The 16,052-nt window shown below is 41.9% G+C and overlaps 1 protein-coding gene across 1 annotated transcript in view; it reads right to left on the bottom strand.

The window, feature by feature from the left end:
- The window catches only part of PLA2R1 (phospholipase A2 receptor 1), a 123,259-nt gene that overhangs the window by 18,309 nt on the left and 88,898 nt on the right, over positions 1-16,052 (bottom strand). The window contains exons 23-26 of the mRNA XM_089659898.1: positions 14,488-14,614; positions 11,165-11,403; positions 4,564-4,732; positions 1,777-1,908 (exon numbers count right to left, since the gene is read on the bottom strand). Coding sequence (XP_089516024.1) covers positions 1,777-1,908; positions 4,564-4,732; positions 11,165-11,403; positions 14,488-14,614 — 667 coding nt within the window. The remainder of the gene's footprint in view (positions 1-1,776; positions 1,909-4,563; positions 4,733-11,164; positions 11,404-14,487; positions 14,615-16,052) is intronic.

Consider the following 16,052-nt stretch of genomic DNA (forward strand, 5'->3'; position numbering starts at 1 on the left):
GCTGTACAATCACCCGATTGCTTTTTGTGTGCCCCCCTCACCTTACCATGCTTCCCAGACACTGCTGTCCCATGTGTGGGCACAGAATCCACATGGTGGGTGACGTTGGGGGGAGGGGAGGGTGGCCAGCAAACATCTGTTCACTGATCTCTCCTAGCAGGAATAAATGCAGAAGTAATGTGTAAAACATCACTTCTGGTTCCTGGTGTAAGTTTCCCTTGTCCTGGTGGCCAGGGAAGAAGATAATAGGGCACAATCTGAGCTCAATTAGTTTCAATGGAGGGCAGGTAAGACATCAGGGGTCTGAAATACCCTGATGTTTCATTAGCAATAACCTGATTAAAAATATTATATCACATAGGGAACTTTTTGTCCCCTACATGCCTACGTAATATAAATAAAATTTTAGTGAAAGTAAAAAAATAAAATGACACCCTCTTAAACCTGCCCCTTAGCACTCCCTGCCCTCCCACATGCAAACATAAATGCACCCGTTGGGCACTCCTATATAAGAAACCACTGCTTGAAATACACGTTACATAATCGCCACACACGCCTAAGTGAGAACAATAATTTTAGGCCCAATATTCAGGGTTAAAGTGAAACATTAGTTAGAAAATTAAGTCCTGCTAGATCTCTTCAGGTTGGCCCCTTTTGCAGGTATAGCTAAGTAAAACATTAAAATGAAGTGCCTATAGTGTTTAAAATCCAGTAATGCACGGTCTCACCCTGTTCTGCACATGCTTGGTTGCTCTCTAGTGGCTTTGATCTTCGTCAAAATGCCAAAAAATAGAGGCCGATCAGCTGACAGCCTGAAGATTTACTGCTGCTCAGGGGCTCTGGGCTACAGCAAAATGGCAGCCTCCAGCAAGCAGAAACAGGAACAATGCTGAAGGCAATTTACAGCACACATTAATTTTGGTAGCATAATTATTAATGTGGAATCTTTGCTAAAGAACTTTTTTTTTAAACAAGGATTTCTCTTTATTAAAATCATAGGATTGGTTCAATAACATCAAATGACATAGAGAACATTTTGTTATCAGGTTGTTATGGATAAAGTTCTGCTTTAACTCCAAACTGATGACCTTTAGGGGCCTAAAGGAAATATAGGACACCAACGTTTATCATCATTTTGTGCCCAAACTTAAAGCTTGACATGTTGGACATCTATTTATTCAGTGCAACCTCATCTTTTATATTTAAAAAAAAATCGTATAACATATTCTGCATGTATGGCCTAAAATTAAGTTTTTACTATCTTACTAAAATTTTGTGCTTGATAAACTGTTATGTAAATATTGTGTGACATAAACAATTGTAACTACCATACATTTTCAGACCGCATATAATATTTGAGGATTTAACTAATCTTCAGGTCTAAAATAATTTTTTAAAACATATGTGCAAAAAAAAAGTGCAAAAATAGCTCTTATAAGTAAAAGAGCTAACATGTTAGACTATTTACTACATACCTTTTATTGGAACCTCTTTGTATCTGTATTGTTTTCTTTTTAGCAATCTATGATTGGGTTTAAATGTTTTATGTGACTGACATAAAACATTTAAACGGGCGTTATATTTGACTCTGGATGGATACATTCGCTATAGGCACAAATAAGTTAGTCAGATACAAAATTGCATCAGTTGCAATCACTCCTAAGGATAGTAGTTCAGTGACCAGGTCATGTATAGATGGGGACCATCATCTAATTTTTGCAGGTAACCTACAGGTAAGATCAGATGGACGTTAAGGCATTATTCGCATTCGTTTACCTTGCTGTTGGCAAATCTCCTCAGCGGTGTGGTAATCTGTGTTGTTTAAAACAGCTGACAATGTGTAGCAAAATTCTTGGAACTGTATCCAATCTTCTGAACAGCTGCCAATGAACCCCGTGGTTCTGTTTTCTGAAAATAAAACAACTGGTAATCCAACACGGGTTGCCAAAAACCATTTTCCTAAAGCACACCTAAAATTAAAAACTGGCTTTATGTTTACCTGTAATCAAAGAATTTTATTTATTTCTATGTGCCAGAGTAATACTATATACTGGGGGGGGGGGTACCCCATCCTAAAATGTAGTACCGAAAAATGTATTTGAGGAAACAGGACTTTCTTGGTGCCGATAAACAGACTTTATACCAACCACCCAACAATAGACTCTATACCACCCACCCAACAGCCAACCAATGTAAACAGAGGAAGATAATTTCTTTAGGGCTGGGGCAGTGTACCATTGTTAAAGTAAAAATAGAGTGTCAAAATGTACCTTTTAGATCCTCCAGTATCACCTACTGTTGCCTTAAAAAAATGTTGTCCAACTTGCCGGATACTTACAATAGAAGATATTTGTCGTAATACTGTGAAAAAAAAAAAACCTTGTTTTGATAAAATTTTTGTTTAGTTGTTAGAGTCTGTTTCTTGGCACAGAGAAAGTCCTGTTTCCTCAAATTACTAAATTGTTTGGTACTTATGTTTGCCACCACCCCTTGCTGCAAACATAAAAAAACACAGCAGTTAAGCCCTCTTATACTTTCTTCTGTTCTAGGGTAAGACAGAGGCAACCAATCAGTGTCTCTGGCTCACACAGAACCCAACTTTAACCATGGCTATTAAGGGGAAGTGGCTGGACTATGGGAAGCTCTGTTACCAGAGAAGACAAGTATCTGGCAGGTAGGACTACCATTTTAAGGCAACAGGTGAAACTAGAGGATCTAAAGGCAATTTTTGACATTAGTTTTACTTTGAAAATGGGACACTGCCACAGCCCTAAAAAAAATCTATCTTCCTTTGTTTATAGTGGTTGGGCTGCAAAAAATAGTAGTAATAATAGTAACTCACTTGCATAAAACATGAATACATTTGTTAAAAATCATCAGCTCCTGAAAAGGTGTCTATTATATTATTTTTGATTATATAAATTTAGTATAGTATTGTTGGATACACACTTTTGGTGAAAATGAAAAGGTACAGGACACAACACCCCCCCAAAAAAGGTTATCTTAACCTAAAGAGTACATTTTCAGTCCTCTATGAAACTGACTTTTACCCTAACCACTCAACTCAACCTTACCAAACTCCTAAACATATTAAACCTAAAACCAAAAATGTAATGTATTGCAGCTTACCAATCATTAGATGTGGTGGCTGCATTAATTTTCTTTTTGCTTTTTTTTTTTTTTGCCTCTTTTTTCACCTGGTGATCTAGACAGTAACATAACTCCTGTATTAGAGTGCCTCCACTCTGGATATAAGGGGCACCTTTGGACAGCAGCATTGTTAGTCTGTGGGGAGGGGAGTGTTAGATGTACTAGCAGATTTAAATACACTAACAATTTGAAGCCAATCTCCAGCTCATACTTTATAATTAATTAGGCCCCTTTCAGATGGCGTGGACCCCTCAGTGGATCCACTTGCTCAGCAGGGGATCTTGCACTGATCCCTGCTGAACAAGTGGATGACAGGTCTGTGTCCGCTCTGCTGCTGCAGAGTGGACACAGACACAGCCCACTGTTTTCTATGGGGCGGTCGGATGGAAACAGACCGCCTGTCCATTTCCACTCGACTGTTACTCAATCCGATCCGCTGCACAGATGGGGAACGGACCCCCATCAATCTGTTTTTAACGTACAGGGTCGGATCGGGTGTCAGCAGACACATGTCCGCTTACAACCGAAGCTCCCTAGAGCTAATAATTATAATGGCACTTTCTGATTCCACTACCTCCTGTTCTGCATACATTCATTTTAGTCCATTCCTATAATGAGCTGCATCATAGGAATGTCTGTAAAGCAGGAGGGGGCAGGCAAGTATCGATACTACCAGAAGGTGCTGAAGCCTGGTTCAATCAGAATGGTCCAATATTCAGTTGGAGGAGGCCTGAAAACTATTGGAAGTATAGGAACCTCCACTTTGTCACTAGAAGAAAGGTGTGAGAAGCTGGATGTAATAAAGCAGCCGGTATTTTTAGTCAAGTCTGAAGCAGCATGGAGGAAATGATTACCATTAAGCAGCTCTTCTAGGAGTGGTGGCCAAAGGTTTGCTTCTTACATAGGGGCTACATGCTCAAGGAGGAAAGCAGAATGTACACAGTCCAAATATAATTTATTCAATGCTTAACCAGTAACTGGAGCAATCACACCAATTACCTCCCAGGATCCAATTCAAATCAATTTTATCAGTCCAGTAAATGCTTCATTCAACAGTACCAAGCCCTGACAAAGGGGGATGCTTTGAATCCCTGAAATGTGTTGGATTTTTTTTATAAAACAAGAATCTGAATAAAATTATTTATAAAATGTATGCTTTCTGCTTTTGACGCTTTCCTCCTTTGCACACCCAATCCCTGAACTTTATACCTGTCAACGTGACAGCAGAATCTTTACGATTTCAACATCGGATTGTAATTTTCTAGTCCAAATTTGAACCAAAGGCAATGCAGACTGTTCTTATGGAAGACAACTAAATAAATTAGCCAGTTTTTTTCTTTTTCTTGAGCTCTGCCAGTATGGATGTATTTGACTCCAGAACAGAATGAGCTGTAACAAAATGACTGTCCATACCTGTGCCGACAAGACATATGGCACCTTGTAATTGCGTATTACAGTCCACAGCTCTCCAGAATCCATCAGTGTCGATATATGCACAGTTCCCATCTTCTGATGGTGATTCATCTGCCCATGATGTAAACCAAGAAAAAGAACCATCTGCCCATTCAAATGTTTTTCCTCCCTGTTGAGATACAGATGCACAGTGTTAGCCAGAGAGCTCCAAACCCTCTATACAAAGGGCCATTTTATTGTCCTTCAAACTTTGGGGGGGAGGGCTAGACTGTGGCCAGTGGGAGCAGAAATGCCCCAGTGGGAATTGACAATGTCTCAGATGGTCAGTGTAATTAAAAAATTACCTAGCACGTGTTTCCAGTAGATGGAGGAATAGTGCCCCATAATTGGTATTAGCTGGAGGAATAGAGCCCCATTGTTTGTGTCAGTGGGAGGAATGGTGCCCCATCATTGGTGTCAAAGGGAGCAATAGAGCCCTATTGTTGGTGTCAGTGGAGGGAATGGTGTGTCATCACTGGTGTTAGTGGAAGACTTGTGCCCTTTCATTGGTGTCAATGTGAGGAATAGTGCCCCATCACTGGTGTCAGTGAAGTAATGGTGCAATATCATTTGTGTCAGTGGGATGACCAGTGCTCCATCAATGGTGTCAGTAGGTGGAATAGTGCTTCATATCAGTGGGAAGAACAGTGCCCCGAGGTTTGTATAAAGGCAAGCAAAGGGCCACATTCAATCCACAGGCTACAATTTAGAGAACATATAAGCAACTGTGAAAAAAAAAATTCAGACATAACATAGAGGCAGCTATAAAATTCAATGGAGGGAAAGACACGGATGTTCCCCTATAGTTCAGAGTATAATGATTTTGTTTTGATTATCAAAAATAAATATTCCTGGATTGTTTTTGAAGCCTATAATTGGCTCTGTATCTGAATGGCTGCAACAATGTCAAAGAAAACATTTTACAAAAGCGCCAAGAGATTACAACTCCTGTCATAATATATCAAAATGGCATAACAGGGGCAATTAGTCAATTAGTTCTTGCTATAGTACAAGACAGCTCCCATATCCCCACCATAGCTCACAAAAGCAAAAGTTCAACGGTTTCTAGAAAGCTTTATAATAGAACTGCAACCAGGCTATGAACATTCATATATTTCCATATTCTTAATAGGCAGTAAATGAGCCCAGGCCTCAACAACCTCTGTAGCTGCAGGCACTGAGGAGCAATTCATTCTAAAAGTTTACAAAAGATTCTGTAAAATCCTTCAAAGTTATGTTCAGCACTCTAATCTCAATTCCTACATTCTGTGTTTACATTAAAAATTAGAAGGCTGGAAGACTACTGATTCACATCCAGGAGGAGGAAAGTAGGGTACACTGAGCTGCAGAATTGAAAGCAAAAGCGTTTCTGTAAAGGCTTTGAGAATGGATTACTCCATAGTGCCGTCAACTACAGGGGTCAGTCATGGCTTGTTTCACAGATCATTTACTACTTGTTAAGAATATTGAAATAGATGAAGATCTATAGCAGCCTTTCTCAGCCTTTTTACCCCAAAGAAACCCTTGGAATAATTTTCAGATCTCAGGGAACCTCTGATAAAAATCCATTTTATTGCTGGTCATTAGGAAGAATTCCTCCTTATTGTAGTAGTCAGAATGCACTCCTTACGATGAAGGTCAGTGGGTAGAATGACCCCCTTGCAGTGGTGGTTAATGAGAGGAATGCCCCCTTATAGTGGTGGTCAGAACAACAGACTTACAGAAAGTTAAAGCCCATCTAAAGCAAAAAGCAAAAAACTTTATATGACAATTTTTAGATGTAGTGACTAGATTAGTTTTCATCTGGTGAACCAACCATTAAGTAACAGACCAGGCTGTCCATCAAAAGTGGTAGTTAGAATATTGACCAAACCATTTTCCACCAACAGGGGTGCTTACAATGGTCAGCTATTTTTCTAAATCTGCTAGTCCATATAACAATACCTCCTTCCCAAACTAAAAAATGCTGCTGTCCAAAAGTGTCTGTGTTGCTCCTCCATCCAGAGTGTTGCCACCCTAAAATAGAAAGTGTGTTACTTTCTAGATCCCTAAGTGAAAATAAAGGAAACAGGCCTGAAAAAATAAAACAAATGCAGCCCCCATATCTAAGGACTGGTAAGCTACAATATATTACATATTTGTTTTGGAGTTTAGATACATTTTAAGAAGAGCAAGTGGCATTGGTCCTGGGACCATGCAGGCACCATCAGATTGGAGGTCAATCAGCCATAGCTCAAGGAAACCCAAGCAACCTCTGAAGTAACCCTGATTGAGAAAGGCTGATCTATAGCCTGTCCACAGTTCTACATTAAAGGGAAACTTTTCTAGATGAGGGTCATGCAAGTTTAAAAATGTGCCTCCAATCCCAATATATTCCGCTACAAAGTTTTTTTCTTGTCACAGTTCCAGCCTCTGCACACCCTTTTGTAGATGCATGGTTGGGGCTGACAAGTAATGCTGGCTGCCTATGAGCAGTGCATTGAGGATTGAAGAGTTCAGGGCAGGGGCGGACTGACAACTCATGGGGCCCCCGGGCAATAGGGGATCATGGGGCCCCTGTGTCCTTGCCCAAACTCAAAAAAGCCTATGAAAAGGTACCAGGGGCATCTCATGGGGCCCCCTACTGACCCCGAGCCCTCGGGCAGTGCCCGAGTTTCCAAATGGTCAGTCTGCCCCTGGTTCAGGGACATAACATTGCTGCTGAAGATGTTTGGATCAGGGCGGAGATGTAAACATTGACTTTATTATTACCTTTACCGTATATACTCGAGTATAAGCCGACCCGATTATAAGCCGAGGTACCTAATTTTACCACAAAAAACTGGGAAAAACTATTGACTCGAGTATAAGCCGAGGGTGGGAACACCAGTGGGAAGAATCGTGCCTCATCATTGGTGTCAGTGGGAGGAATAGTGCCCCATCATTGGTGTCAGTGGGAGTAATAGTGCCCCATCATTGGTGTCAGTGGGAGTAATAGTGCCCCATCAATGGTATCAGTGGGAGGAATAGTGCCCCATCATTGGTGTCAGTGGGAGGAATAGTGTCCCATCATTGGTATCACTGGGAGGAATAGGTGCCCCATCATTGGTATCAGTGGGAAGAATCGTGCCTCATCATTGGTGTCAGTGGGAGGAATAGTGCCCCATCATTGGTGTCAGTGGGAGTAATAGTGCCCCATCATTGGTATCAGTGGGAGGAATAGTGCCCCATCAATGGTATCAGTGGGAGGAATAGTGCCCCATCATTGGTGTCAGTGGGAGGAATAGTGTCCCATCATTGGTATCACTGGGAGGAATAGGTGCCCCATCATTGGTATCAGTGGGAAGAATCGTGCCTCATCATTGGTATCAGTGGGAGGAATAGTGTCCCATCATTGGTATCACTGGGAGGAATAGGTGCCCCATCATTGGTATCAGTGGGAGGAATAGTGCCCCATCATTGGTGTCAGTGGGAGGAATAGTGCCCCATCATTGGTGTCAGTGGGAGGAATAGCGCCCCATCATTGGTGTCAGTGGGAGGAATAGTGCCCCATCATTGGTATCAGTGGCAGGAATAGTGCCCCATCATTAGTATCAGTGGGGGGAATAGCACCCCATTATTGGTGTCAGTGGAATAGTGCCCCATCATTGGTATCAGTGGGAGGAATAGTGTCCCATCATTGGTGTCAGTGGGAGGAATAGTGTCCCAACATTGGTGTCAGTGGGGGGTGGAGGAATAGTGCCCCATCATTGGTGTCAGTGGGGGGGAGGAAAAGTGCCCCATCGTTGGTGTCAGTGGGGGGGAGGAATAGTATCCCATGATTGCTGTCAGTGGGGGGTGGAATAGTGCTCCATGATTGGTGTCAGTGGGGGGTGGAATAGTGCCCCATCATTGGTGTCAGTGGGGGGGGGGGAATAGTGCCCCATCATTGGTGTCAGTGGGGGGGGGGAGGAAAAGTGCCCAATCGTTGGTGTCAGTGGGGGGGAGGAAAAGTGCCCCATCGTTGGTATCAGTGGGAGGAATAATGCCCCATCATTGGTATCAGTGACACCAATGATGGGGCACTATTCCTCCCACTGACACTTGCTGACCCCTGTTCCAGTATGGTGCTGCTGCAGCCAGCATATGTGGTTGCAGCAGCACCTAAGCACGGCACACTTACCTGCATCTCCTTCACTCGATTTTCGCGGGGCCGCTCAGCTCCGCCTCCTCGCCGGTGATTGGCCGCCTGTGTGCCTTTCCTGAGCTACAGTTCTGGCGGCCAATCACCGGTGAGAAAGCGGAGCCGAGCAGCCGCGCAAACATCCAGTGGACGAACCGAATGAAGGAGCAGCCGCGCTTCCTGGACCGGATCGTCGTGGGACCGGAGCCAGGTAAGAGACAGCAGCCCCCTGCCCACCCCTGTACTTAGTTTCCCTTCTGTTGGAAGGGAGGGGGGAGCCATCTGCAGACGTTGACTCGAGTATAAGCCGAGGGGGCCGTTTTTCAGCACAAAAAATGTGCTGAAAAACTCGGCTTATACTCGAGTATATACGGTATCTCCCTTTCAAAAATCTTTATTTAGAAAAAGTTACATTTTCAGTATGCACTGCCCTCTGTGCACATCACTGCCTCAGCTCAGATGTCAGGGAAATCCCCATAGATGTCACTTGAGATTACAAGTCTCACCATCTGCATAATGGCAGCAGAACTATAGGAAAAACTATTTTTATCATCTGTGTCCCATTGGGGAGATTTCCCTTCACTTCCTGTCCCATAGCCAATCAGGAAGTGAATGGAAATCCCTGCAAATTGGGGGAATGCCTTGGGGACTCCCAGACCACCAGAACTTGTGTCCCCATTGGAAGATTTCCCCTCTAATACTTTTCTGTGGACAACCCAAATTTTGGGATATTGAGATTACTTTCATTTTCAATTATAATGATAAACAGGACAAATAGAGGGGGTGAATCTCCCTAATGGGGGCACAGACAGCAATAAAAACCGACTGGGGTTCTAATTCCTCTCCACTCTATCCAAGACGTGAAAAAAATTGCCTTTAGTTATACTTTAAAGTGTTACTAAACCCAGGAACCTGTATTCACTCTATCGGGTCTCCCACAGTTTTCCGACAAAAGTGTTGTCCTTGGAAGTCACACTAGGCTGATGGATTGATTTGTCAGCTGTTGGGTTGCATAAATCATGTATTGGAACTTTACAGTCCCTGTTAGTCAGTGGAGTAATCCACCCAGGATGCAGGTAAATGTGATGGTCAATGTGACTGCAAGAGCCAGAAATGTGGGACCAGTGATGCCAAATGACCACACAAACCATGCCTACGTGTATTGGCACTATTTCCAAATATAAGTCTAGACAATACTAAATGCTTAAAGTGTTACTAAATCCAGATCCCTGCATTCACTATATCTGGTCTCCCACAACACACAGAACATGAAAATGCAATTATTTTAGTAAATATAAACTGCTAAATACCTTTTCTCATCAGCAGTTAGAGCAGTCTTGTGACTTCTAGCAGTGTTCAGCAGAGCATTGGTTCAAGCTTGCAGGAGGAGTTTTCTTTCTGCTTTAGGAGGATGCAGAACCCTTAAACCTCTGTCTGGAAAGTGCTGATTGGCCCTGTGCTGATCACATGCACTCTCCCAAGAAAAAATACCTCTCTAGCAATACACACTAAACTGAGCATGAGCAGATTGGTTCTGTGTATAGTCTGTCTTATCAGCAGATAAGACGTGGATATTTGAACAAGAGGAGGAGCTGAGAAGACAGGATCAGACAGGACAGCCTTTTTACACAATGCAGAGGATTAACCCCTTAGGTTCCACAGTGAGTATAACAAGCATGTTTTACTGCATATACAGACTGATTTTACTGTTGTGGGTTTAGTAACACTTTAAGACTTTAGTATGACAGGGCATGGGCTTTGTAGCTGAGGCTCAAAAGTACTACGGTAGGAAATGCTCACTTCAACTCCCTTTTGGAATCCTAAATGTGTATTTATGAGCCAATCAATGTCTGATTCCCACATCATTTGTTGCTTTTTCACCACTGGACACCTGTTAGAAGATTCACTGGGGGATATTTACTAAAACTGATGCACTCAGAATCTGGTGCAGCTTTGCATGGTAGCCAATCAGCTTCTAACTTCAGCTTCTTCAAATACGTTTTGACAATACTTGTAAAACCTGGAAGCTGATTGGTTTCTATACAGAACTGCACCAGATTTTGCACGTTCCAGTTTTATTAAATTTCCCCCATTGCACCTACTGTATAAGATCAGAGAGGCCTGAAGGCATACCTAATCAAATTCATTTTGCATTATTCAGCAAATATCTGGATTTTTTATTCTTCTTGATATATCTAGTTCTCAGTATGTTACAGCCAATGTTACATGGACACACCATGAATAGTGACACTCCTCTGCTGCCAAATCCTTCTTTGCATACACAAGCATTTGTATTCTGCATCCACTGCTGGGAAATAGTTATTTAGACCTGAGCACACTTTACAGTGTGTTCCCAATACAGCCAAATAAAAAATCGACTTATAGCCTAATGCTATATATATTATATTCAGTAGCACTTACCATTTCTTTATAATATCCAATCCAGTGGGAATAACCTCTGCGGTGGACAATGACAGTGGCGAAGGCTTGGTGATATTCGTCAGTGATGGTAATCAAATCAGCTCCATAACCCTTGCAAGCAAAGGAAGCATCATACCAGGTCATGTTTCCAGATATTACTCTGTATAATTTATGTCCATATGGCAATATGTCTGGTATTGGGAATACGTCAGAACCATTTACAATGTGACTGGAAACATCTACAATAGGAAGAATAAACACATGATGTGAGTTTTTTGACTTACCAATCAATTTGCATACTGTTCTGACTTCATGTGCCTACACTGATGGGTGTTGATTTGAATGGCTGGACCTATGTGTGATAGGACATCCTCATTCTGCCCTTGTGTTGTCATGACATGACATATAGGGGTTGATTTACTAAAGGCAAATAGACTGCACTTTCCAAAGTGCAATTGCACTCTGCAAGAGCAGTTGCTCTAGTCTAGAGCTTAGTCAATGAACAGAAGCGCCGTTGACTGCCATCAGGCAATCATGTGCAAGCAAAAATGCTGCTTTTTTTTTATTTCCTTGCACAGGATTAAGTAGTCTTTGCAAAGTGAAGCTTTACCTCATTTACTAAACTCTTAAACAACTATACTAGCAGGCTGCAGCTGCACTTTACAACGGGCACAGTCTATTTGCCTTTAGTAAATCAACCTCACAGTGTTTATTTTACATTGTGCCTTCTCTTTCTGTATATAGATGATCACACTGTAATTATTTTATTTTAAAAAAAACCAAAAAGCACTTTTTTCCTAATGGATATACAGCTGCCACATGACCCAGCTCTTTCCCAGCCTGTCTGCAGGGAAACATAAGCAGGAGGAGTTTCTAGCCCTCTGCTGCTGGTCACATGTACAAAGTTTAAAAAAGCAGCTTTTGGGATACAGAATAAAAAAAAAAAATATTAGGGCTGTAACTAATGAATATTTTCATAATCGATTAGTTGGTCGATTTTGTTTCGATTAATCAGATAAAAATATCAACAAAAAGTTTTGTGTGTAATTTAGTTAATATGTAAAGTTTAAAAAAAAGACAACTTATTCTTGAATATCTACAGTATTTATTATTATTAGTAGTAGTAGTATTACTGTACAGAATTTATACAGCGCCAAGAGTTTGCTCAGCGCTTTACAATATAAAGGGAGACAATACAGCAACAATACAGTTCAATACAAGAGGGTTAGCAGGGCCCTGCTCCTTGGAGCTTACAATCTAAGAGGGAGGGGCTATTGATACAAAAGGTAATAACTGTGAGGGATGAACTGATAGGAGAAATAGAAGATTTGGTTATCAGCTGAAGGCATGATAGGCTTCCCTGAAGAGATACTGTAGGTTTTCAGAGATCACCTAAAAGTGGGCAGAGTAGGTGATAGTTGGATAGATTGGGGTAGAGAGTTCCAGAGGATGGGGGAGGCTCTGGAGAAGTCCTGGAGACGAGCATGGGAGGAGGAAACAAGGGAGCTAGAGTGCAGGAATTTATTGGATCAGAGGAAAGGACAGTTTTGGTGATATTTGGAGACAAGATTGGTGATGTAATTTGGGGAAGAGTTATAAATGGTTTTATATGTTATTGTTAATGTTTAAAATTATATTAGATGGGCAATGGGAAGCCAGTGGAGTGATTGGCAGAGAGGGATGGCAGACATGGAATGGTTGGTAAGGTAGATGAGTCTGGCAGCAGCATTCATGATGGACTGAAGGGGGGATAGCCTATGTAAAGGTAATCCAATGAGGAGGGAGTTGCAGTATGTGAGGTGAGAGGTAACCAGGGAGTGAATTAGGAGCTTTGTGGTGTCATTGGTTAGGAAGGGGCGTACTTTAGAGATGTGGTGGAGGTTGATGAGGAAGGCTTTGGTTGTTAATCTATCCTTATCCTATCCTTTCTATCCTGTCCAAAAGGATAGCCTGTGATTGGGTAGACCAATGAGGAGGGAGTTACAATAGTTAAGGTATACGCAGTAGTAAATATAAAAAAAAAACTATCTATATGGTTAGGGAACAAAATATCTAATCCACTCTGAGAATAGCAGACAGAAGAGATGTTGACTCTGGTACACGTCATCAGACTCAGAGATTTAAAAAGACCTAAAATGCTGCTGACCAATTAATTGATTATGAAAATAGTTGACAACTATTTTCATAATCATATTGATTAATATCAATAAACTGTTTTAAATAATCATACAAATATACATTTGAAATAAAATCGTTATTATTTTTGACAATAACATGGTATGGGTCTATTTCTGCCAGTCTCAGGCTGTGTCATGCCCCTCCAGCCTGTATCTTAGAAAAAGAGGAAGGTGATCCCTCCATTAATCTACATGTAATACTTACCCCCCCATTGTGTTTAGCTGGTTAGTGGGAATGTAGGAAGAGGGAGGGAGTGGGGTGTCATTTACCACTGTGTATACGCCCACATGTGTCATATCCTCCATTAATCTACAAGTAATACAACCCCCCCCCCCCCCCATTGTGTTTAAATGGTTAGTGGGAATATAGGAAGCGGAAGGGAGTGGGCTGTCATTTACCACTGTGTATATGCCCACAAATGTCACATCCCCCATTAATCTACATGTAATACTACCCCCCCCATTGTGTTTAGCTGGTTAGTGGGAATGAAGGAAGAGGAAGTGGGCTGTCATTTCCCACTGTGTATACACCCACATGTGTCACATCCTCCATTAATCGTCATGTATATTACCCCTCTCCCCCGTTGTGTTTAGCATTTTAGTGAGAATGTAGGAAGAGGGAGGGAGTGGGCTGCATTTTCCACTGTGTATATGCTCACATGTGTCACATTATAGTCACATAGGCTGCTCAGATGTCCTAGGGAGGAAATGCTCAGCACAGAAACTCACTGAACACTGAGCATGTGCAAAGCTGCCAACACTGCTCTGCAAAATCCCTAGCTGCATAGGGGACTTGGACGGATAGTGAACTGCAGGTTTTTTTTGCAGAATACAGAAAACAAATCCCATAGTCAATATAGTCAATGAGTGAGTATGAACAGCATGTAATACAGCATTTATTGATAGTTTTTTATGATGTGGGTTTAGTGACGCTTTAAGTCTTATTAAAACATACAGTCATCTTAGATTGTAAGCTCTAACGAGCCGGGCCCTCTGAACCCTCCTGTATTAATTTGTATTGTAATTGTACTGTCTGCCCTCATGTTGTAAAACGCTGTGTAAACTGTTGGCGCTATATAAATCCTGTATAATAATAATCATCAACTGTGCCTACAACTGAGTGACTCTGTAGGGCCTGAATATTACCTTGTGCTTTCTCACAAATGAATCCATAGCCTTTGTGTCCACAGTTTCCAAGATGCCATTTCCCAACAGGAAAAATGTGATCGGCAGATATTGCGGCACATTGGTGATCCTGAATGCTTGCTGAGCTCTAGGACAACAGATAACATCACTGTCGGCCACACTTAAGTAGAAACATTGTTATACCATAGTTCAGCTTTTCTCAACCTTTTCAACGCAGAGGAACCCTTGACATAAATTTCTGGTCTCAGGGAACCCATGCTAAAAATGACTTTATCTACAATTCATGATACATTAGTGGTCTGCTCTGTAGCCTGCCACCTATGCAATAATTCCAGTACTCTGAGGTTAACCAGTTGCCCGCCGCCCTATAGCAGAAATACTGCTACAATGCGGCAGAGCTGCACAAAATCATGTGTGTGTGTGTGTGTGTGTGTGTGTGTGTGTATGTGTATATATATATATATATATATATATATATATATATATATATATATATATATATATACGTGATGTGCATTTCCAGGTTGGGAGTGCGCGCCGCACTACCCTCGCCAACATTGGTAGCTAGAATCACCAGGTCCTGGCCGGAGATTCCCTGCCGGCACCCGGGGATAGCCATGTAAAGCTGACAGGGGAGAGACCTGTGTGTAAACAACACAGGCCTCTCTCCTGCCAGCAAGGTCATGCTGCTTTGTAATTCTCTGCACAACAGAGAAATAAAAAGCAGCATGTCTCACACACAGCACATAATGTAAAACACAGCACACAGTTAACCCTTTGACCGCCCAAAAGTTAACCCCTTTCTGTCCATTGTCATTAGTACAGTGTCAGTGCTTTTTTTCTTTTTCATTAAATCTTTTATTCAATTTTCTTTTAAGGAATAAAAATACCTTACAAAACCATCATAAATCTATTTACATCATAAATATAAACTTTATCCCCATACCCACCCCAACACACCCATGTACAGTCTCATTTTATCCTCTTTCCCCTCCTATTAATCTAGTCCTATATATAGATCTCTTTAACCATTTAAATTCTCTGGTACTACTATCAGGGGACCTTTTATTTTTAAGTATTTTTCTGAAGTTCTAAACGCATACCATTTACCCCAAATGTTTTTAAACTTTTCCATGCCATGCAAAGCAGTGTGCTTACAGTTGAAAGCACAGACACAGCCAGGGGCGGACTGACCATTTGGAAACTCGGCCACTGCCCGAGGGCCCGTGGTCAGTAGGGGGCCCCATGAGATGCCCCTGATACCTTTTTCATAGATTTTTGAGTTTGGGCAAGGACACAGGGCCCCATGATCCCCTATTGCTCGGGGGCCCCATGAGTTGTCAGTCTGCCCCTGGACACAGCACACAGTAGAACAGCACACAGTTAATCCTTTGATAGCCCCACATGCTAACCCCTTCCTGCCCAGCACCATTAGTACAGTGTCAGTGCTTTTTATTAGCACCGATCACTGTATTAGTGTCACTGGGGATGACAGTGGCAGTTAGTTCCCACCCAGTGCCAGAATGCCCGCCACAGTCCCGCTATAAGTCGCTGATTGCCGCCAT

Source organism: Staurois parvus, unplaced genomic scaffold (genome assembly GCF_062004578.1).
Source record: "Staurois parvus isolate SC_StPar_1 unplaced genomic scaffold, SC_StPar_1.0 ptg000031l, whole genome shotgun sequence".
NCBI lineage: Eukaryota > Metazoa > Chordata > Amphibia > Anura > Ranidae > Staurois > Staurois parvus.